Source organism: Siniperca chuatsi, linkage group LG6 (genome assembly GCF_020085105.1).
Source record: "Siniperca chuatsi isolate FFG_IHB_CAS linkage group LG6, ASM2008510v1, whole genome shotgun sequence".
Taxonomy (NCBI): Eukaryota; Metazoa; Chordata; class Actinopteri; order Centrarchiformes; family Sinipercidae; genus Siniperca; species Siniperca chuatsi.
Window position 1 is genome coordinate 15989160 of NC_058047.1, and position 19312 is coordinate 16008471.

Sequence of the window (19312 nt, forward strand, 5' to 3'; positions counted from 1 at the left end):
AAGGTGTGTGTGTGTGTGTGTGTGTGTGTGTGTGTGTGTGTGTGTGTGTGTGTGTGTTTGTCTGTGTGTGTGTGTGTGTTTGTCTGTGCATGTGTGTCTGTCTGGTGATTAATGAGCAGCAAGGCCTGATGGATTGTCCTGATCACAGAAGGGACACAAGGATACACACACACACTAAGTGGGGATATAGGCTGCTGTCCTACACACGCACGTGCACACACACACAAATATATGCATACACACACAAGCATACATTCACAGACATGTAAGCACATATACAGCACATGCATTCACACACACACCGGCTACACACACACACACACACACACACACACACACAGTTAACCTCTATCAGTCCATTACATCAGGAAGAGTCATCTCAAGCACACACACACACACACACACACAAACACACACACACACACACACGCATGCACGCACACACACACACACACACACACACACACACTACTCAACCTCCTGCACCTGGTTCAGCTGACAGAGTGGAGAAGTTTCCAGAGGTGAATATGTGACCTGAGTGGTCAGACACCATCATCATCTCATCTCTCTCTTGAAGTTTGTGATGTGATCATGAGATGAGAGGTATCTCTGCTGCTGCAGGTGAAACACAGAGAAAACACACACACACACACACACACACACACACACACACACACACACACACATACAAAATCAAGGTGGCTTCTTCCCTCGAGCCTCAGCAGGGAACAGATGAACACAATGCGCCTCAGGTTTCCTCGCTGTCTTGGGTGTTTCTTTGCCTGGCGAAGTGGGTTATTGTGATCTGAATCCACTTTGCGATGCTTACCGTTTGACTGAGTTCTTAAGGTGATTTACATCGATGGAGTAGGGCTTTCTTGGGTCCAATGAATCACATTTGGAATATCCCATTTTTGCAATACAAACACATGCAAAGGTGTGGACGCATACACACACATACACATTCTCCCCCAAGCAGTCTGATAAGGTTGTCTTATCAGAAAAGAAAGGGGAGGGAGGAAGATGGGGGTAGCTGTGTGATAATGGCTTTCACCAAATCCCTCCTCTGTCACAGATTAAAATGCCTGCTTGGAGAGCATTAGCAATCTTTCTTTTCATCTGTCTCCTCTTCACCCCCCCCTTCGGCGAGTGCCATCGGATTTCTGGGCCAATCTATTGTCACAGGCCTGCCACACATACAAGGAGAAGTCAACCTCAATCTGATAGGCCATTGTCTTATTCTCCCCATCGCTGATTCCTGCTCATGGTATTGATCGCAAAGCTGTCCCTCTCACATCTCATCACATCGCTCTATGGGAGGGAGTGTGTTTGCGTGTGTGTGTGTTTGTGACTGTGTCAGTCAGTCTGATGGAAGATGTGGTCAGTGTCCTATTGGAGTCTTCCCACTGGGAGAAAATGCCCAAATTAGAACTCTTTTCTGCAATTACACCGATCTATAGGTGGCTGGATCGCACGCTGGAACTATGTAGAATTGAACGCAGTGGACTCCCACGTAATCCGGCCACTCCAGGTATCAAGAGATCACAGGAGTGGAGAGAAGAAGCTACTCGAAACTAACTCTGTCACTGCTCAGCCGCCTTCCCAGTAACACCCCCCCGCCTTTGCCTCCTCCTTGCTCTTGCGCCTCCTCCACCATGCCTCACAGGCCCGTCTGTCACCCCTCTATAATTATGAGGAGTGAGAGTAATGTGTTGCAGTATGAATAGGATTGTCGGCCTGATTGTGATGTATAGGCTTTCATTACCATGTCCAGGCCTGTGCCCTTCGCCATGTAGGAAATCCTATTTAGGCCCTAATTTGGGAGCCTCCCCGACCGTCCCGCCTGATAGCAATCACACACAGTAATTGTGTGCTGGGGCAACTGACAAGAGTGGAGGCTCAGACATGGAGAGAGGGGAAAAAAGAAGGATAGGAGGAGGAGGGAGGGAGGAGGTCCTGACAATGATATATCTGCATAGTTTGGTACATTATTCAAGTCATCCTCTGCAGAATATGTATGTTTTTGTGTATATCTACTTATTTTAAGGTGGTTTGTTAACATGCGAATAATTTAGAGGCACTTACAGTAAGACTGGAGATATTCACATACAGGATTTGATGTGATTTTATAATGGACAATTGGACAATTGGAGGGCTTCCCCCTTTCTCCTCTCTCATTCTGCTTCAGCAATGCTACATAGCTAATTGGGAGGAGAGATCATGCTAACTCAATAATTATGATTTATGAGACAATCTCCACTGGATATCGTGCATTCTCTGATTTGATGACAACATGTAACCAGCCCTCTAGCAATCAATATTTGTACATTTTCCATGTCTAAGTTGTTAACTTTTTTAATATTTCATTAGTTCCTTTTTAGAGGGGAGTGATTCTCAGCACCAACATTTATGCAGATCTGACTCCATTTATAGGCTTGTAGATAATGAATGTCTAATTGACTCATTTAAATACTGTTTGCCTGCAGGAGGGCCTTTGCATTAAATGTTTGATTGCCCTTATATTAACATTAATCATTAATCCCTTCTGCTCTTAATAAGGACTTTATGAGGCTTTCTTAAAACTTCTCATCTACCTCACTATGCCCTTTGCATAATTAAGTAGAATATTCAAAAATATGGAAATGAAGGAGCTCTCAGGATTTGACTATTGGTCTTTGTGCCACATAATTCTAATTATAAGCAAACCTTTGCATTATCTGTTCTGCATTGGGTCATGGTTCATTAGCTCGGGTCAATTTGGGTCGATACAGTTAACTCTTCTGTTTAATGTCCAACTTGAGCCTGCTTTTCACAGCACAGCAGCATTTGATCAAACCGATAAAAGTTATTTCACCTGTTGTGTTTAGCGACACAAGAGGTATGGCACATTCAGGCACTGCGGTGTCCTTTAAAGGAAGATGTACGGCACCGAACGAACTTTTGACAGTTATTACAAACTGTCACTGAGCCAGAGTGGGTGAGAGACACAAACTCGTCTGTGTTTATAGCTTAACTGATCCTCTTATTCCTGCTACTCCTCCAGTCTCTCTGCTCTGCACTAATCTCTCCGGGGGTCTTACTGGCCCAGGATGACAAATGGGAAGGAGAGGCCAGCCAAGCGTGGGCTCTGTGGAGAGGCTCAGGCCCGGGGGTCTCACTAAGCCCCCTCAGCTCTGCCCTGGATCATATCTGACATGGCCTGCACTAACCCCAAGGATGGAGAGGCCCCACGCATCCCACACAAACCCAGGTATGTATACAGGACACGCAACCGCACATATATGGTTCCACACATGTAAGCATACACACAGAAAAACAAGGAGAGATAAACCTCTGATCAGTACACTGCACCAGATTGATTTGTCTCATAGACACTTCTAGCTGCTACCTTACATCCCATGTCCACACACACACACGCACACACACAAACATCTAAGACCTCTCACACATCTCTGCAGCTCCAACAATCCAGGGCAGGAATGTGAATGTCAGCTCAGAACTGGTGTCACCAGATAAAACCCAGCCAGCTCTATTTTAGTATACACCGTCCAGCTCAATAAGAGCATGTACTAAATGACTGCAATGTAATGAGTGGCTGTTTGGCTATACTCAGAGCTGTGACTCTGACAGCGCATGAGAAAGTAATGCGTTGAAGCCTCCTTCTCTTCCCCCCTTCTCTCTCTCTTGCTCCATGCTCCTCTGCGCCCCACTGCCTCTCAGCCACGGGATCAGCTGCAAGCGCTAATGAAACGTCAGTCAGGTAATTGAGGCTCTGGTGGTGGCGGGCCAGCCAGGCAAGCAGTCAGCCTGTGTGGGTGATGACACCGGGACGCTAGCAGCTACAGGATATCAGCAAACCCCTATAAAGCATCACAGGAACTGCTCCAGGACCCATCGGGGTGGAAAGCATTGCATTTATGCTGACATTTCCCCATGTCTTTCTGTTTGTGTTAGGGCGAAATTTGAGCGATGAGTAGTACGGTGTGTACCGGTAAGTTGAGTCGTCAACTCAACCAGAGATTGTTAACCAGCTTGGTGAAAGCTGCTGTTGGTGAGTGGGATGTTCTGCCAGCAGCCCTAGTGAAGGAGTCAGAGGTTAAAATCCTTTGTTATTGCACCCCAGAGTGATGTTACCATCCCTGCCATCCGCTGACCTGCTCAGTACTCCCAGTGAGTTATGTGTAATGTTTAATTCCCCTGCCGTGACAGCTGTGGATCCGCATGGTAAATTGGATTTTTTTCCCTTTCTTAGAATTGTGCTTGTGCAGGTGAAGAGGTGGCCATTCGCTGCACTGGTTTGCCGAGGTAACTCTGTCACATATTGTTCAGAGGCCTCTCTATCTCTCACTGACAAATCAAGTCAAACTGGTTTGTTTCTGAGGGCTGATGGTAGAACAGAGTGGAGCTGATCTGTCCAACCTGATCTTGTTTATAGTCAGCATGCAATCACAGCTCTGACCTGAACAGGCCACACTCTGCTCACCCCTATGTGCCCCCCTTTTCTTCATCATGTTAGCTAAGATAGATAATAAAATAAAAGTCCATACATATGGATACACATACAATCTGAGAACCAAACGTGTTCAGTAAACTCATACACACTCAGGACGTGCATGCCTGTGCTGTATACTGTACATTTTTAAGGTTAACCTTGTTTCACCATCTTTGTGTGTTGCCCATCACCTGACTTAGAAATATTTCTTGATACATCTGACATTGTTAAAGCTACACTAATGAAGAATTAACAATGTATCAAATGACTATGCGCTATGAGAAATGGGTAAATGTATGATAAACCCACAGAGGATTATATCCCAACTCTGCAGTTCCCCTCAGCTCTACAGAGCATTTTAGCATCTTTCAACATATTGTTTTGGTTGTACGGTCAGAAACTTTACTTTGCTTTGATAAACCTACCTGCTGACCATAGTGGAGCATTTAGCAGCCAGATCATTTTCTCAGGAGTTGGTGGAGATTAAAACAATGTTTAAAGAAGAGTAAATAGTACTTTACATTTGTCATGTTGCCAAATTCAGTGCTAATGTTGCTCCGTATCTTCTGGATGTGTAAATGCTTACACTTTCACCATAACAACTATATATGGTGATATGGTCAATGTTGTGTTTTCAGCTTGCTACACTGCCCCGAGGTGGGACAAAAAAATCAATTATTACTGCTTTGAGTAGTAATAACTTATTTCAACTATATTATGAGTCAGGGTAAGACAATATTTTGTGATGTTTTGCAACCATATGCAGTTTAGTTAGAACGCAAGAGTCTAGAAAATTATAAAAATTAGGTAGGGGCGTAGCACAAAGTTCTGGACCCTGTACATAGGCATTCTCTATGGGCCCCTCCCTGCATCCACGGCTATTCATTCTAGTATCTTTGCGAGCTCTCCTCACATGAGGGCCCTGTATACTCAGTCTCCTTTTTCCCCCAGTCCTACGCCCCTGTTATCCCGCAATGACCTGAAACCTTAAAAAAGTCAACAATTCCAAATTTATTTTAACAATGTCTTCATTAGTATCATTCACAACATACATGTGTAAATTCAGGTAAATTGGAGCGTCTATAATGGGGCCTGTATAACTTTTGCATTCTTAATAGATAAAATCAAAACTTTCACCTAAATCCACCTGGTTTGCCTTTGTGCACTCAGTATATAAGACTATATAAGGAAATATATGGGACTTTTTCTATTTCACTACCATCCTGCCCCATTCCTTCTTTTCAAGGTAGGACACCTTGAAAGACAACAACACCTGGACTGGAGATGTTGCCGGGAGCAGCACAGTACCAGGGAATAGGAAGTGTAGATTTAGTCCCACTCTCTCCGCTCTACTCCACTCTACTCTCTTCTGCCTCCCCAGGGCTTTAATGTGGAGAGTGGACAGTGGGGTTAATGCCTAGCTGTAAGCACTGCTTTGCACCAGTGATTGGGTTTGTGTTGTAGCAGGCCTTCCCCCACCAGCAAAAAATCCACTGGAAATGACTTCCACAGTCCAGCCCTGTGGGCGAGTGTGATTTTCCTACCTGCGGTTTCAACTCTCCTCTCCTTTGTTGCAGCTCAGTGTCCCAGAGGGCACAGGTGAATTTGATGTGGATGAATGATTAAAAGTTTTCTCCTTCAAGGTGACCTAAATACTGGAGGAGGTGAAAGTCAAAGTGAGAGACATGGAGATGAGAGAGGGGCATGGAGGTGAAAGTCTGTTTTGGATATTTGTTATGGCCCATATAGTAAGTGCTCAATCTTAAGTTTAGGATGGAAATTATCCAGCCCCTGTCTTTACACTCCTATTGCACCATTCCTGCCTCTTTCCCTTGTAGTAATCAGTGATTGTATGTGACATGATGGGTATGAAGCACTGTGCCACAGCAAGGAGGCATCGACAATCTAATCATTGTCACATCAGCGATTACCTCTGGGCGTGATGTATTTGAACAGGGTTCTATCACATCTGCTATTACCTGCCTCTTCCTGCCTTATGTCCCTCAGTACACATCTTTTCTCTTAACTGTGTGTTCAATCACCACCACCAGCATGACCTGCTGGTGCGTTCGAGCGACCCCTCGACAGTGACGTATGCCAGCGATTAGCCTAGATACAGTTCAATTATGATAAAGAGCCAGCGCACCTCTTAGGCTGTGATTAAAGCTTCAGCCTGGCCTTGATAAAGAGATCCCATCTCAATGCCATCCCAACCACATTATAAGACACTCCGCAGTGGTGTTCTGCATCATGCTTTTCACATCAGTGTTGCAGAACGTACACTGTAGCCTGGATGGAGCTCATGGCAGATGGAACAAGATGGGGGCTGCTGGGGGTCTTTATCATTCACACATGGCTGGAGATGCATCCCTGCCCACCTACTTTCAATTTAGACTAGTATTTATTAATAACCTCCACTTTCTTGAAGCCTATCTTACAAGATACCTGCCATATAACTTAAGACGGGTTAAGATATTGAGAGCTAGAACGGGAGAGAGAAGCACCAGTTTTGATAAATGGATGAGCAGTGATGAAAAGAAGATATCAGAGGAGCATGAAAGGAGAGAGGGGAAGAGAGCAGAGCATTAATCCAACACCAGGTTTGTAGAGAGACGGAGTGAGAATGAGAGACAGCGAATAAGGGGAGAGAGAGGGGAGGAGGAAGCAAAAGAAAGATAGCCTTTCGGCTGTGTTCTGTCAAGGGAGAAATTACACATTTACGGAGGTTTTTTCAAGCAACGACGGGTTCCATAGATCAAACCACTGGATTTATGAGCCAATTTTCAACATGAAATATAGACAGTGAGAATCCATTTTTACCGTGTTTACTTGCCTTCTCTCACTCATTTTCTCTCTCTCTCAATCAAATGGCCTACAGTGTGTGGATGGGTTTACTCCTGTAACCTTAGCAGCGCTTATTAGAGCCGTAAATGAAGATGTTCTGATTTTGGTGATGATGCGACTTTCGGTGGATGTCAGTGTTTTCACCTGTGACAGCTAAGAAGGGCGGCTGCTGAAGTTGGAGAGGATCAAGACGTTAACAAAGATAGTTTAATAAAAAGTAGTGTAAATTATTACACTAAATTATTGAGTAAATTATTTCTTTTGCAGAAATAACAGTGAAATCAACAAAATCACATATGGATTTTAAGTGAAGATCATAGGTTTAAACCTTCATTTGTAATCCGAAAAACATTTTAAGTTCCATATAAATGGTTTCCGGTTATAGACCGAGAGATGTAATGATGAACATTAAAAGACTCCCAAAAATAGCAGACTGCAATTTGAAGTAATTTGGAGTTTGTATGGAGATTGCAGTACCTGAAATACTTGAATTTTTGCAATGTATACATCTATGTGGATATATAAATACACACAGTATGCCCAGATCACAATACTCCTTCTCCTGGGCAAACGTATTCAAAATTTGCATAGAAATTAATGTCTAAGTAGGCTAAACAACATAATTGACATGCAATTAGCAATATTATGGAGAGGGGACCAAATGAAGTTTCAGTGGCAACCTAAGAATGATCACTGCTTAATTATCATATTAATGAAGTCATTAGTTGTCACTTAACTTTGATGACAGGTAAAGTAAGAATGTCATGATCCTACAATTTCCCCGGCAAATGTGTATTTAACACTAATTACCTCCAAGTTAAGATCTCATCTGAGAAAGAAAAAATTGCTTGAAATGGATCACAATGGCATAAACGTGCATAACACGCAGCAAGGGGAAAAAAAACAATGAAATTTATTGAATCATTGACTAAAGCATCTTCAAGGTCACCAAACAACACAAATCAGCCCCACTTGTCCAACATGAAGCACAGGCAGCAGATGGAACCACCATCTATGAGAGAGCGAGATGCACTCTTGGTCAGGAGGGAGCTACAGTGGGTACTAAAGGCTAACACAAAAACACATTTCCAGTAAACACTATGGCATGATTAGGCTACAAAAAACCTCAGATGGGTCAAATGAGCATTGCGGCTCGAGGTCCTTTCAATTACCCACTCATTCCGAACCTTCTTCCCCATGTCCCGATTAGCTCAGCCTGGCAATTTATAGCTGATCTTGCCTCATCTAAGACTGAGCAATGGTGGAGGCAGGGAGACGAGCAGTAATGGAATGAAATGTCACTCAGTTGTTGCCTTTGTCACAAAGATGCTGGGCAGGCCAGATGGAGAGGGGTTGGAGAGGTCTCGTTGGTAGGTGATAAGTTGTGTGTGGATGCATGTGTAGTCAGTGGTGCTTCTACGTAAATGGCCAGCAATATGGTGTCCTGCTCCCCTGTGTCCCTCTTGTCTAACCATAAAACTTGTGGGCGTCTCCACCATGACCAGAGTAACTAACACAGCCCCTTGTCCTCCACCGTGTACCAGCTGGTGCTCTCGTCCTTATCAAGGCTTCTTCACCTTTTTCACTGAGGACGAGCTGGATGCTGACTCTCTCCGTTTGCGCTGCAATGTGATACACATAACAATCATATTAGGGTCTGGCAGGGATTTCCTCCTCTTACTGCATTTACAATCAATGGCCATTTCTAGAACATGTTTACTAAACTGTGGGGCAAGTTGGTTATAAATAGTGATTGTTGTTTAATGAATGACAGGATCACCATGTTTAAAACACCAGAAGTGAGGCAGGCAGCTTGAGAGGTGTAACAATTTCTGTTTTGTTTTCCCTTTTTCTACCAATTTGAAATCACCAGTTCTCAGTGCCCTGCTGTGCTCGACACTGCTGACTCCCACTGTTGGTCTGGGGAATGTGAAGACAGTCATGTGTCTCCAACCAATGCAACTGGAGTCACCAACTGCTTGTTTTTACCTACCAGCACGGTTCTTTATCATGAGGATGTACTCTGAACAGAGGTTCACATCATCTACCCAGATCCTACCCCCTTCCACACAGGAACTAGGCTTGTGCCAATTGGCGATCGGATCATATATTGGCTAGGGGTGTGCCATATCATATCGCTCATGATTATACTGGTATAATTTTTAATATGATTTTTTTTTGTCATATTGTGATATTGGCAACATTCCAACTTGTTGACGTAATGACGTTGTACTGTTATGCACAGCAACAACAAGCATGGCTGAAAGCGAAAGTAACATTGCTACAGGCTCCACGGTGGAGGAGTTGGTTGCAAAAATGGAAGCTACTTCAGTAGTCGAAGTGGTTTGGTTACAAAAGTTCAGGGCAAGCCTACTATTATATACAGTGGTTATTTCACACCACTGTATGTTTCTGGATTAATATTACTGCTGCATTAATGTGTATGATGCATTTTACTGTGGTGGATGTTCATGGTTGAGCTAATATTACACACACATTTAATCTAGTTTAATCTACACCAATGCATCATTTTCTGTAAGATCGTCATATGTTTGTGTTGTCGCTGTCCTGTGAGAACCATCTCTCTAAAAAGTCAACTTTTCATGGAGGGGTTCAAATAGTTTATCTTAAGTAGGAAAATTTTCTCAACCAATAAAGTTTATCACAAACATTCAAAATCACCACATTTGGAGATACCTGGTTTTCAATGGACAGCATGGATATGAAAAACTGTCATCTGAAAAGTAACTAGTAACTAAAGCTGTCAAATAATTGTAGTGAAGTACAATATTGGCACCTCTGAGATTTTGTGGCATAGAAGTAAGCACTTAAGTACAATACTTAAGTAAATGTACTTAGTTACATTCCACCACTGCAGAGCAGACATATTCATAGTAGACAAATCATCTCTAGTATGTAACGTTACAGGGAAACTACCTATATGTCGCAGCATACGACTCGATGGGCATAACATTTTAATGTACTATTTCGAGTGCTAGCATAGTACTTGTGCTTTTGAGATTTCATGTGAGAATCCTTGCTTACCATTGTCCCAAGTTTGAAGGTTTAGCGACAAAGTTCACATCGTGGCTCATACAAATCGCAGGAACTTCTTATTGAATTTGCATTTACCCATGGCTGAGCCTGCAATACTTACTTGCAGCATCGTGTTCTTGGTGTTTTCCTGTTCCCCACTGCAGCCCCCAAATCGGAAGCTGGATAAACATGTTCTTCTTTTAGGTTAAAATGCGGCTAACAGCCTGTGCATAAGGTTTACTACCGCAACCTACCAAGAGGAGTGTACGCTACCTATTTCACGTACAAATAAATAGATATGTTGCGGAAATAATCATTTTTGTGAGATATAAAATACCGGTAAAATAAAACTGAAGAAAAAAAATAGAAACGCTCATTCATTCTGCCCCAGATCAAATTTAATGCCTCCCCTCCTACAATCCCAGACATTTTTAGACCTTGAATATCAAAAACTAAACTGAATACTGGTGTGGTTGTGTTTAAGAATGTAACCACTGTGAAACAGAAATTAACGTTTTATTTCGCTGATTCAGTGGCTTTCTCGCTACCGGCCCTCCCTCTCCTCATTCACTCCCGTGGTAGCACGACCACAGCTCTCTCTCTCTCTCACTGGCTTAAAGTTAACTGAATTAGTACTGAATAGTTTGTGAAATTTATTCATTAGTTGTATTGTTATACATAGAGAGTACACTGAACTACAAAAAATACAAACTTTAAATTAAATTCAGTTATACTAACAAGTGCTGCTAGTTAAGCTTGATTTCCGGTTAAGCTTATTTTTTCACTTGTAAAGCAGTTTAATATCTAATCTCTTATGGACAACACTGCCTAATCATTATAGTTTTTGCTGAAAAGTTAAAGGGATAATAATTAAGCAGTTTAATCACATTCAGTCTCTGATCCTGATTTTAACGTGACCAAGCAGAGAAGTGTTAAGAATAAAACAAGGATACAGTGATGTATGAAAACACCTACAAACTTCACTTCATTACTTGGATTCATTACTTGCAACTGTTTCCATTAAAAACAGAAGTATTTGGTGTGATTTTGGCAATTGTGATATTGTAACTTTCATACTAAGCATTGATGGACTGGGAAAAACTTGCTTTTTGACTAATAAGTCATGTCTCAGACTTGAGACTTGACTTGGACATGGTTCAAAAGACTTATGAACACCTCTGGTAGAAAGACATCTTCACCCAATTGTTGGTGATGGTTTGGAAGAGTTTGGGTCTAGGCTGTGCAGACTTACTGAGTTGGGGGTAAGTGGTGCTCCTACAACATCAATGATCTGCTCCTTGGCTTCCACCTTGATGTCATCTGCACTCGGCCAGGACTGAGCTTCACCCCCTGGGGTGGATGCTGTAGTGCTGTTGGTGGCATTGAGTTCTCCACCCTGTGTTGCAGCGGCTGGTCCAACCCCTGTAATTCCACCACACCCGCCTCCATTGCCGGCCTTTAGTAGGGCCTCATAGCGATGACGCAGCATCTGTTGTTCGTATTCACAATTGCTGTGGGCCTGTTTTAGCTCATACAGCAGCACCAGGTCACTACGCAGCTCATTGAACATCTGAACAATCTCCTCTGTGGGCATGGGGTTAAGATCTGGATCCACAGACATACACAAAGGCATAGATGAATAAAAATGACTCTGAAGTGCTTTCATTAAAAACACTGCAAAACTAGTTTACAATTGTGAGGTTATTATGGTAGGTGGAAGATGATGGTGTAACCGATGTATGTATTTGTCCCAAACTGGTGCGGTACAGTGTAGATAGTTGTGTTTAGCAAAGCCTTGCTAGTCAGTCTAGCCCAACAAAAATAGTTAGTATAGTTGGTGTGGTAAATGTAAATGAGAAGCCACATCTTTAAAATCCTCCCATGTCATCAGACAACTGACAACATGAGCCCAGTTGGTGTTTGTCAAGAAGTAGCTCCTGCTGTATGTGTAAGCTTACTGCTGCTAAACCACTGTCCTCTTTTTTTAATTGTACACATTACAAAAATGTCTGAATATTCCTTTAAGTGGTTGTTATTCAAAATAAAGGAAAGATTTTTTTTCTCCCCTGCTGTACTGAAAACACCAAACTGGGACCACTAAATACCTAATTTAGGATCTTTATATGTCTGTTTATAAGTCTGTTGCAGAGAAGAGTTAAAAATGTAAAACTTTGAAATGTTTGCAGATAGTTAATGTTTAATCACACTTACCCACTCCTTGTTCTATCAGGATCTGCTCAATAGCCTTGATCTTCTTCTGGCCTACTGAGCTTGGCAATTTCATCTGAATCACACACAAAGACACACATGCAAACACACTTGGGTGTGATTTAAGGTGCCGGAGATATTAGGATAAATAGCTCCACCTCGGGGCTTTTAATTCGTATGAAATGCACTTCAGCGGGCCAGATCAAAATGTCTTTATCCACTGAACTCTGTCTGACTGATTAGCTAGAGGGGCAGGCACTCCACTCCTTTAGCCGTGCTAATGCATTTTCCATTGAGAGCGGCAGCTCCTCATCAGTCTTAAAGATGAATAAGAGTCCCCTTGCTAGGTCTTACAGATATTAGCTAGTCACTAACAGCATTAATCATCACAGTACTAATGAGAGATAGCTAGCTCAAGTCAGACATTCTGGTTTCTCGCATACATCAACTATAGGGTCAAGCTTCACTAAAATTGTTTTTATATTAATAGTGGTTCAAACAAAACTTTAAAAAATGTTAAAATTCAAGTTCAAATTTTATGTTTTTACATCAGTTCCAATGATAAATGTCAGCACAGTACAGAGAAATACAAGTTCTTAATACTGAGCTATGGGATTATTTATGGCTACGGTAGTTTCAGGTTTGTTCTTCGTTTCAGATTGGGGTTTTAAGTTCCTCACTGGTATTTGAGAGCCAAAGCGAAGTTTTAAGTTGAAGATGTGTTAGGGAATATTCTTTTTGTAGTTTTAATACCTCAATAGGATCTAGCTATACTCACCCTCTGACTGCGCAGTGTGACACCCGCTGATTTGAAGTCAGGGAACTTGATGCCTGCTGTCTCTGGAACAGCCTAAAGAAGAAGAAATAATGATAACGAGAAGGATAAGAGACAAGACATGACATCCCTCTGAACTTTGGAGAGACATTTAACAATAATATGAAATGAATCAGGTCTTTACAGTGATTCACAAACTGAGACACAAGAGCCACCTCAGTGTGACACAGCTGTTTCATCAAAAGAATATAAAATGATTAATACAAAATATTGAGACTGAGCTGAAACTTAATTATCTCAGTATACTATTGCATTGAATAAGCACTATCATGAGGCTGTGCCATCTCAATAGATTAAAGCATCTAATGATGCTTTAATCTGCTGGTAAACATTTCTCAGTTATGAATTGTTGGCTTGTGCTTTACTTCGCGTATGAGCGCATATCATACCGGTTTTTCAGTTTCTCTTTTTTGTGGAAGCTTCTTCTTGGAAACCCTCTTTTCAGCTCGCCTTAACTCTGTGGTTGTGTCAGCTGCTTTAATGAGTTTCTGCAGATCCTGGGCCTTCTTCTCACGCTCTTTCTTCCTTGTCTCAATCTTTCTTAGCTCCTGAATAAGGTATTCCTCTTCTGCCACCTGCAGGAAAAACAAGAGAAGTGCAATCTTAATATTTAGAAGGCTGGCAAACATCTTTGTTTTGGTAATGTTGGAGGTTTTTTTCGGGGGGTTTTCCACAAAAGGCATTACTGTATCCAGTTTTTGTTTGTGCTCAGCATGATGCTTCTCATCTTGGATGGGCAATATTTAAGTCATGAAATCTTAACAACAGCATAAGAATCCAAATCCAAATCAAATTACAAAGTTACTAACTTGTTCAGGTGTGCGATTGAAGAGCTTCTCCAGTTGCTCTTTACGGCGCCTTTCATGGCCAGCATCAAAGATGTAGATCTTGGGCTCTGTCCCTGAAGCTGCACGGACCTTGGTCAGCTTACCACAAATACTATAATAGCGTTCTTTCAGGTCCTCCACAGAACGTTTCTGAAAAGTATAAATGGAAGAATGTTACTACAAATATACGCTTTAATTTACATCATTGTGATTTTTGCCATATATCCTCAGTGCAAGGGAACATGAGTACTGTAGATGAGTTGCTGAGTGATTACTCTGTATTGCTGGTGGTCATAACGGTCGTGGACAACTACGAAGCGCAGGTCAAAGCGCTTGCACAGGTCAAACAGGTGGTCTGTCTCCGCTTTAGTCCAGCCATCATCGTGTAGATGCATCTGATACTCCTGCTCCGAGTACACTGGTACCTGCACTGTCTATGAAGGCAGACATGAGAACAGAGAAAATGCAGTGAATCAAGATGAATGTATACGTCTGAAAAGGGGGAGATGACAGAAGATGGGTAGCTATAAAAATCCACCCTGTGTGTTTGTATCGCATAAATGGTGAGACTAAAAAGAAGACTGTAGTAGTCCCTACCTTATTGAAGCGGGCAAAAGGGTAGTCCTTGCCCTCCTCTGCCACACGTCTCCAGTGGTGAAATATAGCCCCATCTCTGCGAGCTGGATTAGTGAAAGGCATCCACTTCCAGGGACGCACCTTTTTACAACCCAGCTTGGCTTTGACTGTCCTGTAGCCCTGTGTAGTATCACTAGGCAGCAAAGGGGGTGCATCTCTGGGGACAGGAAAAACAAGTCTTTGTTAAAGCAAAAATACAAAATATGTGGAAAATCTGCTTTTATTTATTTTACATGTCACTCATTGGGATGTCATTATATCTGATTTACACACTAGAAAATAATGACAACTGTTCTCCTGTTTCTCTTCCTTTTTTTACTTTTTTAATGAACAATCATTATCCATGGAAGAGAAAAACTCTAATTTTCATCCTGATCCCTTCCTCATGCAACTTATTACACACACACTTGAATCAAACCCTTAAGGATAATTCAGTACACTGATTTAAGACAAACTCAAAAGGAGCCCATACTTTTTATCTGAATAGAGCAGGGCATAGACCTCTCGGTGCATTCCCTCGGGTCTCTTGAAGGTCAGCGTTTCTGTTGTCTTCTTGGTTTTTTTCTGAGACAAGTGATGGAGAAATTGGTTATTTATCTTAAAGAAAACTTTGGTAATACTCTCAAGCACGGAAGAGCATAATTTTCTTGCTGTGGAAATGGCATGGGTTTGTGTTTTTTAGTCCCACAGCCTGTGTAACTCTTTTAATATTGTGTCAAATTCGGGAAACTTACATGAGTAACTTGTGAATACTGGGTCAGCCATTATGGGTATCTTATGATTATCTCTCACCTTGTCTGAGTTGATGAGATCTTTCTTGCTGATGGGACCGTCATTTTCTCCTCCAGTCAACTCCAGAATATCCCTGACATCAGCACCAGTAGCCATGACTTAATATGTTGTTAATTAACGCTTCTCACAACCTGTCAAACGTAAATACTGTTTATTCATTCACAGGCGCTCATTCAGTAACGCGGTACTGTCCAACGAATACGCTCCTAGCTAAAGGCTAATGCTAATGTTGTCATTTCTAAGCTACGTTAAATTTACACAGAGCCACAAACACCCAAGTAACGATTTTGTAAGATTTGTTTTTGTGAACCTTTCTACTTTACGTGAAAACTATAGAAACAGTTAATAAGAATATTCCCAAGCCATTGTTAAGGCTAAGTAAGTAGCTAGCCACCTAAATCAACACTATTTCCGTCCCCGATGATGTCGTTGTGACCACACAGATCTGCTCAATAATTAACTGTCGCCCCCGTGAGGTCTGGCGGTGCACTACAGATTCTTCCACTTCAAAAAAAAAAAAACTGAACGTGATACTGAAAACACCAGCAGGGTTGATGCAATAATACAATTATAACAATAACTCAACGAATCTTTACAAGCTACATCACAAATGCCGTTTCTAACAGCTTCTTCATTGTAGGATAAAACATAGATTTAGAACAGTACTATGTATAGTAGTGCTATCAATATTATGGAAGTGTATGATAAACATATTTATGTTAAAATTGAAAGAAAGTGACAAAGAGAGGAGAGAGAGTGATTCAGACAAACTTGTTGATACATGACATAAAGCTGTTGAACATGTTCTTTCTTTAATGTGATTTGTTGTTGTTGAGGTTTTTTTTTTATTTGTTTTAGAGAATTAGAGAAAAGCAGAACAACATCAACAGACCATTTCTCTAGCCACCCAACATGATACACATCAAACAATATGACAATATCAAAGCAGATGATCACCTTTAATAACTTAGACGGTGTAGTCCCTCATTCGTCCAGTTCCCGGTCCATTTTTCACAATTGACAATGACTTCCGGATGGGAGCCAAAACGTCTTGATTCTGAAAACAGTGTCCAGATGACTACGACTGAAACCTTTTCTTTAATAACTTAGATATGCATATAACATTAATAGAGATGATACTATCACGCAACTGTAAATAATCCATTTGCTAATCAACCCCTTTTCATACTTTCAGAGGTTCCCAGAGGAAAACAGAACTATGAGAACAGGTTTGAAATCAGGTTTGAGTGGTATGGATAAAGTTTCACCATTAACAACTTAGAAATTCTCAACATCGAACACTGGCTTCACGCAAGACAACAAACATTTTGTTGTAAACAATCCAATCCTTTATCTCTCCAGGTAAATCATCTTTCCTTTTCTGAACATTTAAACTGACAGCTGGCAGAGAAGGGAAAGTGACATCTCTGCTTGAGCAATCTGCATCAGTTATATAAAACATTGCCCTCCGGAGAATGCTATAAGGCAAAATAGGCACTGTTATGCACAGGAGTTTGGAAATTACTGAGCAGAGTGACAAGGGGCTGGCTGCAAAAAGTTTAGAATCCAAAATCATTGCGCATTTTGACAACTTGGATTTTGAAGGTATAGCTCCATGGCCGACCAGATACTGTGTGTGGAGCGGACAAACTCAGACTCCTTTGTTATTGTCCTCTGTGATTTTAACAAAGGTAACCTCAGCCATGAACTCCCCAAATACAGACAGTTAATTAAATGCTAAACGACTGTACTCAGAGAGACTACAACACCAGTTCGCAGCCAGTGACTCTGCTTCTGTCTGGAGGGGACTCAGACAGATCACAAAGTCCAAATCTAAAGCCCCGCACTTCCATTAATGACTTGTGCCTGGTCAACAAACTGAATTAGTTCTACTGTCGCTTTGAAAGACAATGGGACAGTCCTGACACCATCCCCCGTGACTCCATCGACCAGCTACAGCTCACCAACTTCACCTCCCCCACCTCAGCAGGAGCCTGGGCCTCTCCACAACTGCCCTCCTCAGCCACATACCAGTCTGTTGTAAGTCCTCCACCATCATCCTCATCCCCAAAAAACTAAGGACCACAGGACTTAATGACTACAGACCCGTCGCCCTGATGTGCCTCTGTGGTAATGAAGTCTTTTGAGCACCTTGTGTCGTCCCAACTCAAATCCATTATTGACCCTCTCCTGGACCCCTGCAGTTTGCCTACAGAGACAACAGATCTGTAGACAATGCAGTAAACATGGCCCTTCACTTCATCCTCCAGCACCTGGACTCATCAGGAACCTACGCCAGGATCCTGTTTATGGACTTCAGCTCCGCCTTCAATACTATCATCCTGGCTCTGCTGCAAGACAAGCTCTCCCAGACTCACAGACTTCAAGTCCGACAGGAGGCACCACGGGAGCCTGGGAAACAAGTCTCTGACTCCCAGACCATCAGCAGCGGATCCCCCCAAGGCTGCGTTTTTTCGCCTCTACTCTTCTCCCTGTATACCAACAGCTGCACCTCCAGTCATCAGTCCGTCAAGCTCCTGAAGTTCACGAATGACACCACTGCTCATCTCTGGTGGGGATGAGTCCGCCTAGAGGTGGGAGACTGACCATCTAGTGCAGTTAGAACAACCTGGAGCTCAACGCTCTTAAGACAGTGGAGATGGTAGTGGCTTACAGAAAAAACCCAGGCCCACCTGCCCCCATCACCCTGTGTGACTCCCCAGTTGACACTGTGGAGTCCTTCTACTTCCTGGGCACCATCATTACCCAGGACCTCAAGTGGGAGCTGAACATAGCTCCCCCACCAAAATAGCCCAGCAGAGGATTTACTTCCTGTGGCAGCTGAAGAAGTTCAACCTGCCAAAGACAATGATGGTGCACTTCTATATTGCCATCATTGAGTTCATTCTCACCTCCTCCATCACCATCCGGTATGCTGCTGCTGTTTCATTCGCTCCACAGAGAAGGTGATTGGCTGCAAACTGCCATCCCTCCACGACCTGTACGCCTCCAGGACCCTGAGCTGTGCAGGAAAGATTGTGGCTGACCCCTCCCACCCCGGACACAAACTGTTTCCGACACTCCCTTCCGGCAAGAGGCTGCGGTCCATCAGGACCAAAACCTCACGCCACAAGAACAGTTTCTTCCCATCTGCCGCTGGCCTCATCAACAAGGCCCAGGATCACCACTGACACTGACTCTATACCATAAAAATGAAAACCTAGCTTTTTAGCCTGGTCTTGTGAGCCATTAAGTCTGTATGAGCTTTAAAAGGGTATCTGGAATATTTGTTCTTCCTTAGGCTGCTGCCATATGCAGTCATACAGTCTATGGCTGAAGCCCATCTCTCCAGCCCCATATATACTAAAAATCCCTGGGTCAAAACTAGCCCATAATTGGGATGTTATTTTTATATTACTGTTGTTATTTACCCAAAATACTATTTTGACCCAGTTTGACACAACAAGCTCAAGTTTTACCTTTAAACTATAGCAGTAAAAGGATAGACTTATTAAAGGCTTATTATTAACTAGCAGTAAATTGTGACAGTAAGGGTTTTCTTAAAAAAAAACAGGCAAGCACACACACATTCATTTGACAAGTTTTCATCTTTGTGTATGTTTATGTGCTTGCATTCCGGGT

At 42.4% G+C, this 19312-nt stretch overlaps 1 protein-coding gene across 1 annotated transcript; it reads right to left on the minus strand.

Annotated features, from left to right (window-relative positions):
- Positions 1-8226: 8226 nt before the first annotated feature.
- On the minus strand, positions 8227-16111 carry dmap1 (DNA methyltransferase 1 associated protein 1). The gene is made up of 10 exons (XM_044198526.1): positions 15671-16111; positions 15351-15442; positions 14840-15035; positions 14518-14676; positions 14225-14392; positions 13805-13990; positions 13359-13430; positions 12584-12656; positions 11625-11977; positions 8227-8958 (listed from the first exon to the last, which is right to left on the minus strand). Exons 1-10 carry the CDS (start codon positions 15764-15766, stop codon positions 8899-8901), a joined length of 1455 nt encoding a protein of 484 aa, XP_044054461.1. The 5' UTR covers positions 15767-16111; the 3' UTR covers positions 8227-8898.
- Between the last annotated feature and the right edge of the window lie 3201 nt (positions 16112-19312).

Bases quoted from the DNA above. Each gene is read 5' to 3' on its own strand.
- dmap1 (XM_044198526.1), bottom strand. From the start codon at position 15,766: ATGGCTACTGGTGCTGATGTCAGGGATATTCTGGAGTTGACTGGAGGA. The intron at 15,443-15,670 runs GTGAGAGATAAT...CACTTGTCTCAG, and splicing joins ATCTCATCAACTCAGACAAG to AAAAAAACCAAGAAGACAAC. The intron at 12,657-13,358 runs GTGAGTATAGCT...TGTGTGATTCAG, and splicing joins TCACACTGCGCAGTCAGAGG to ATGAAATTGCCAAGCTCAGT.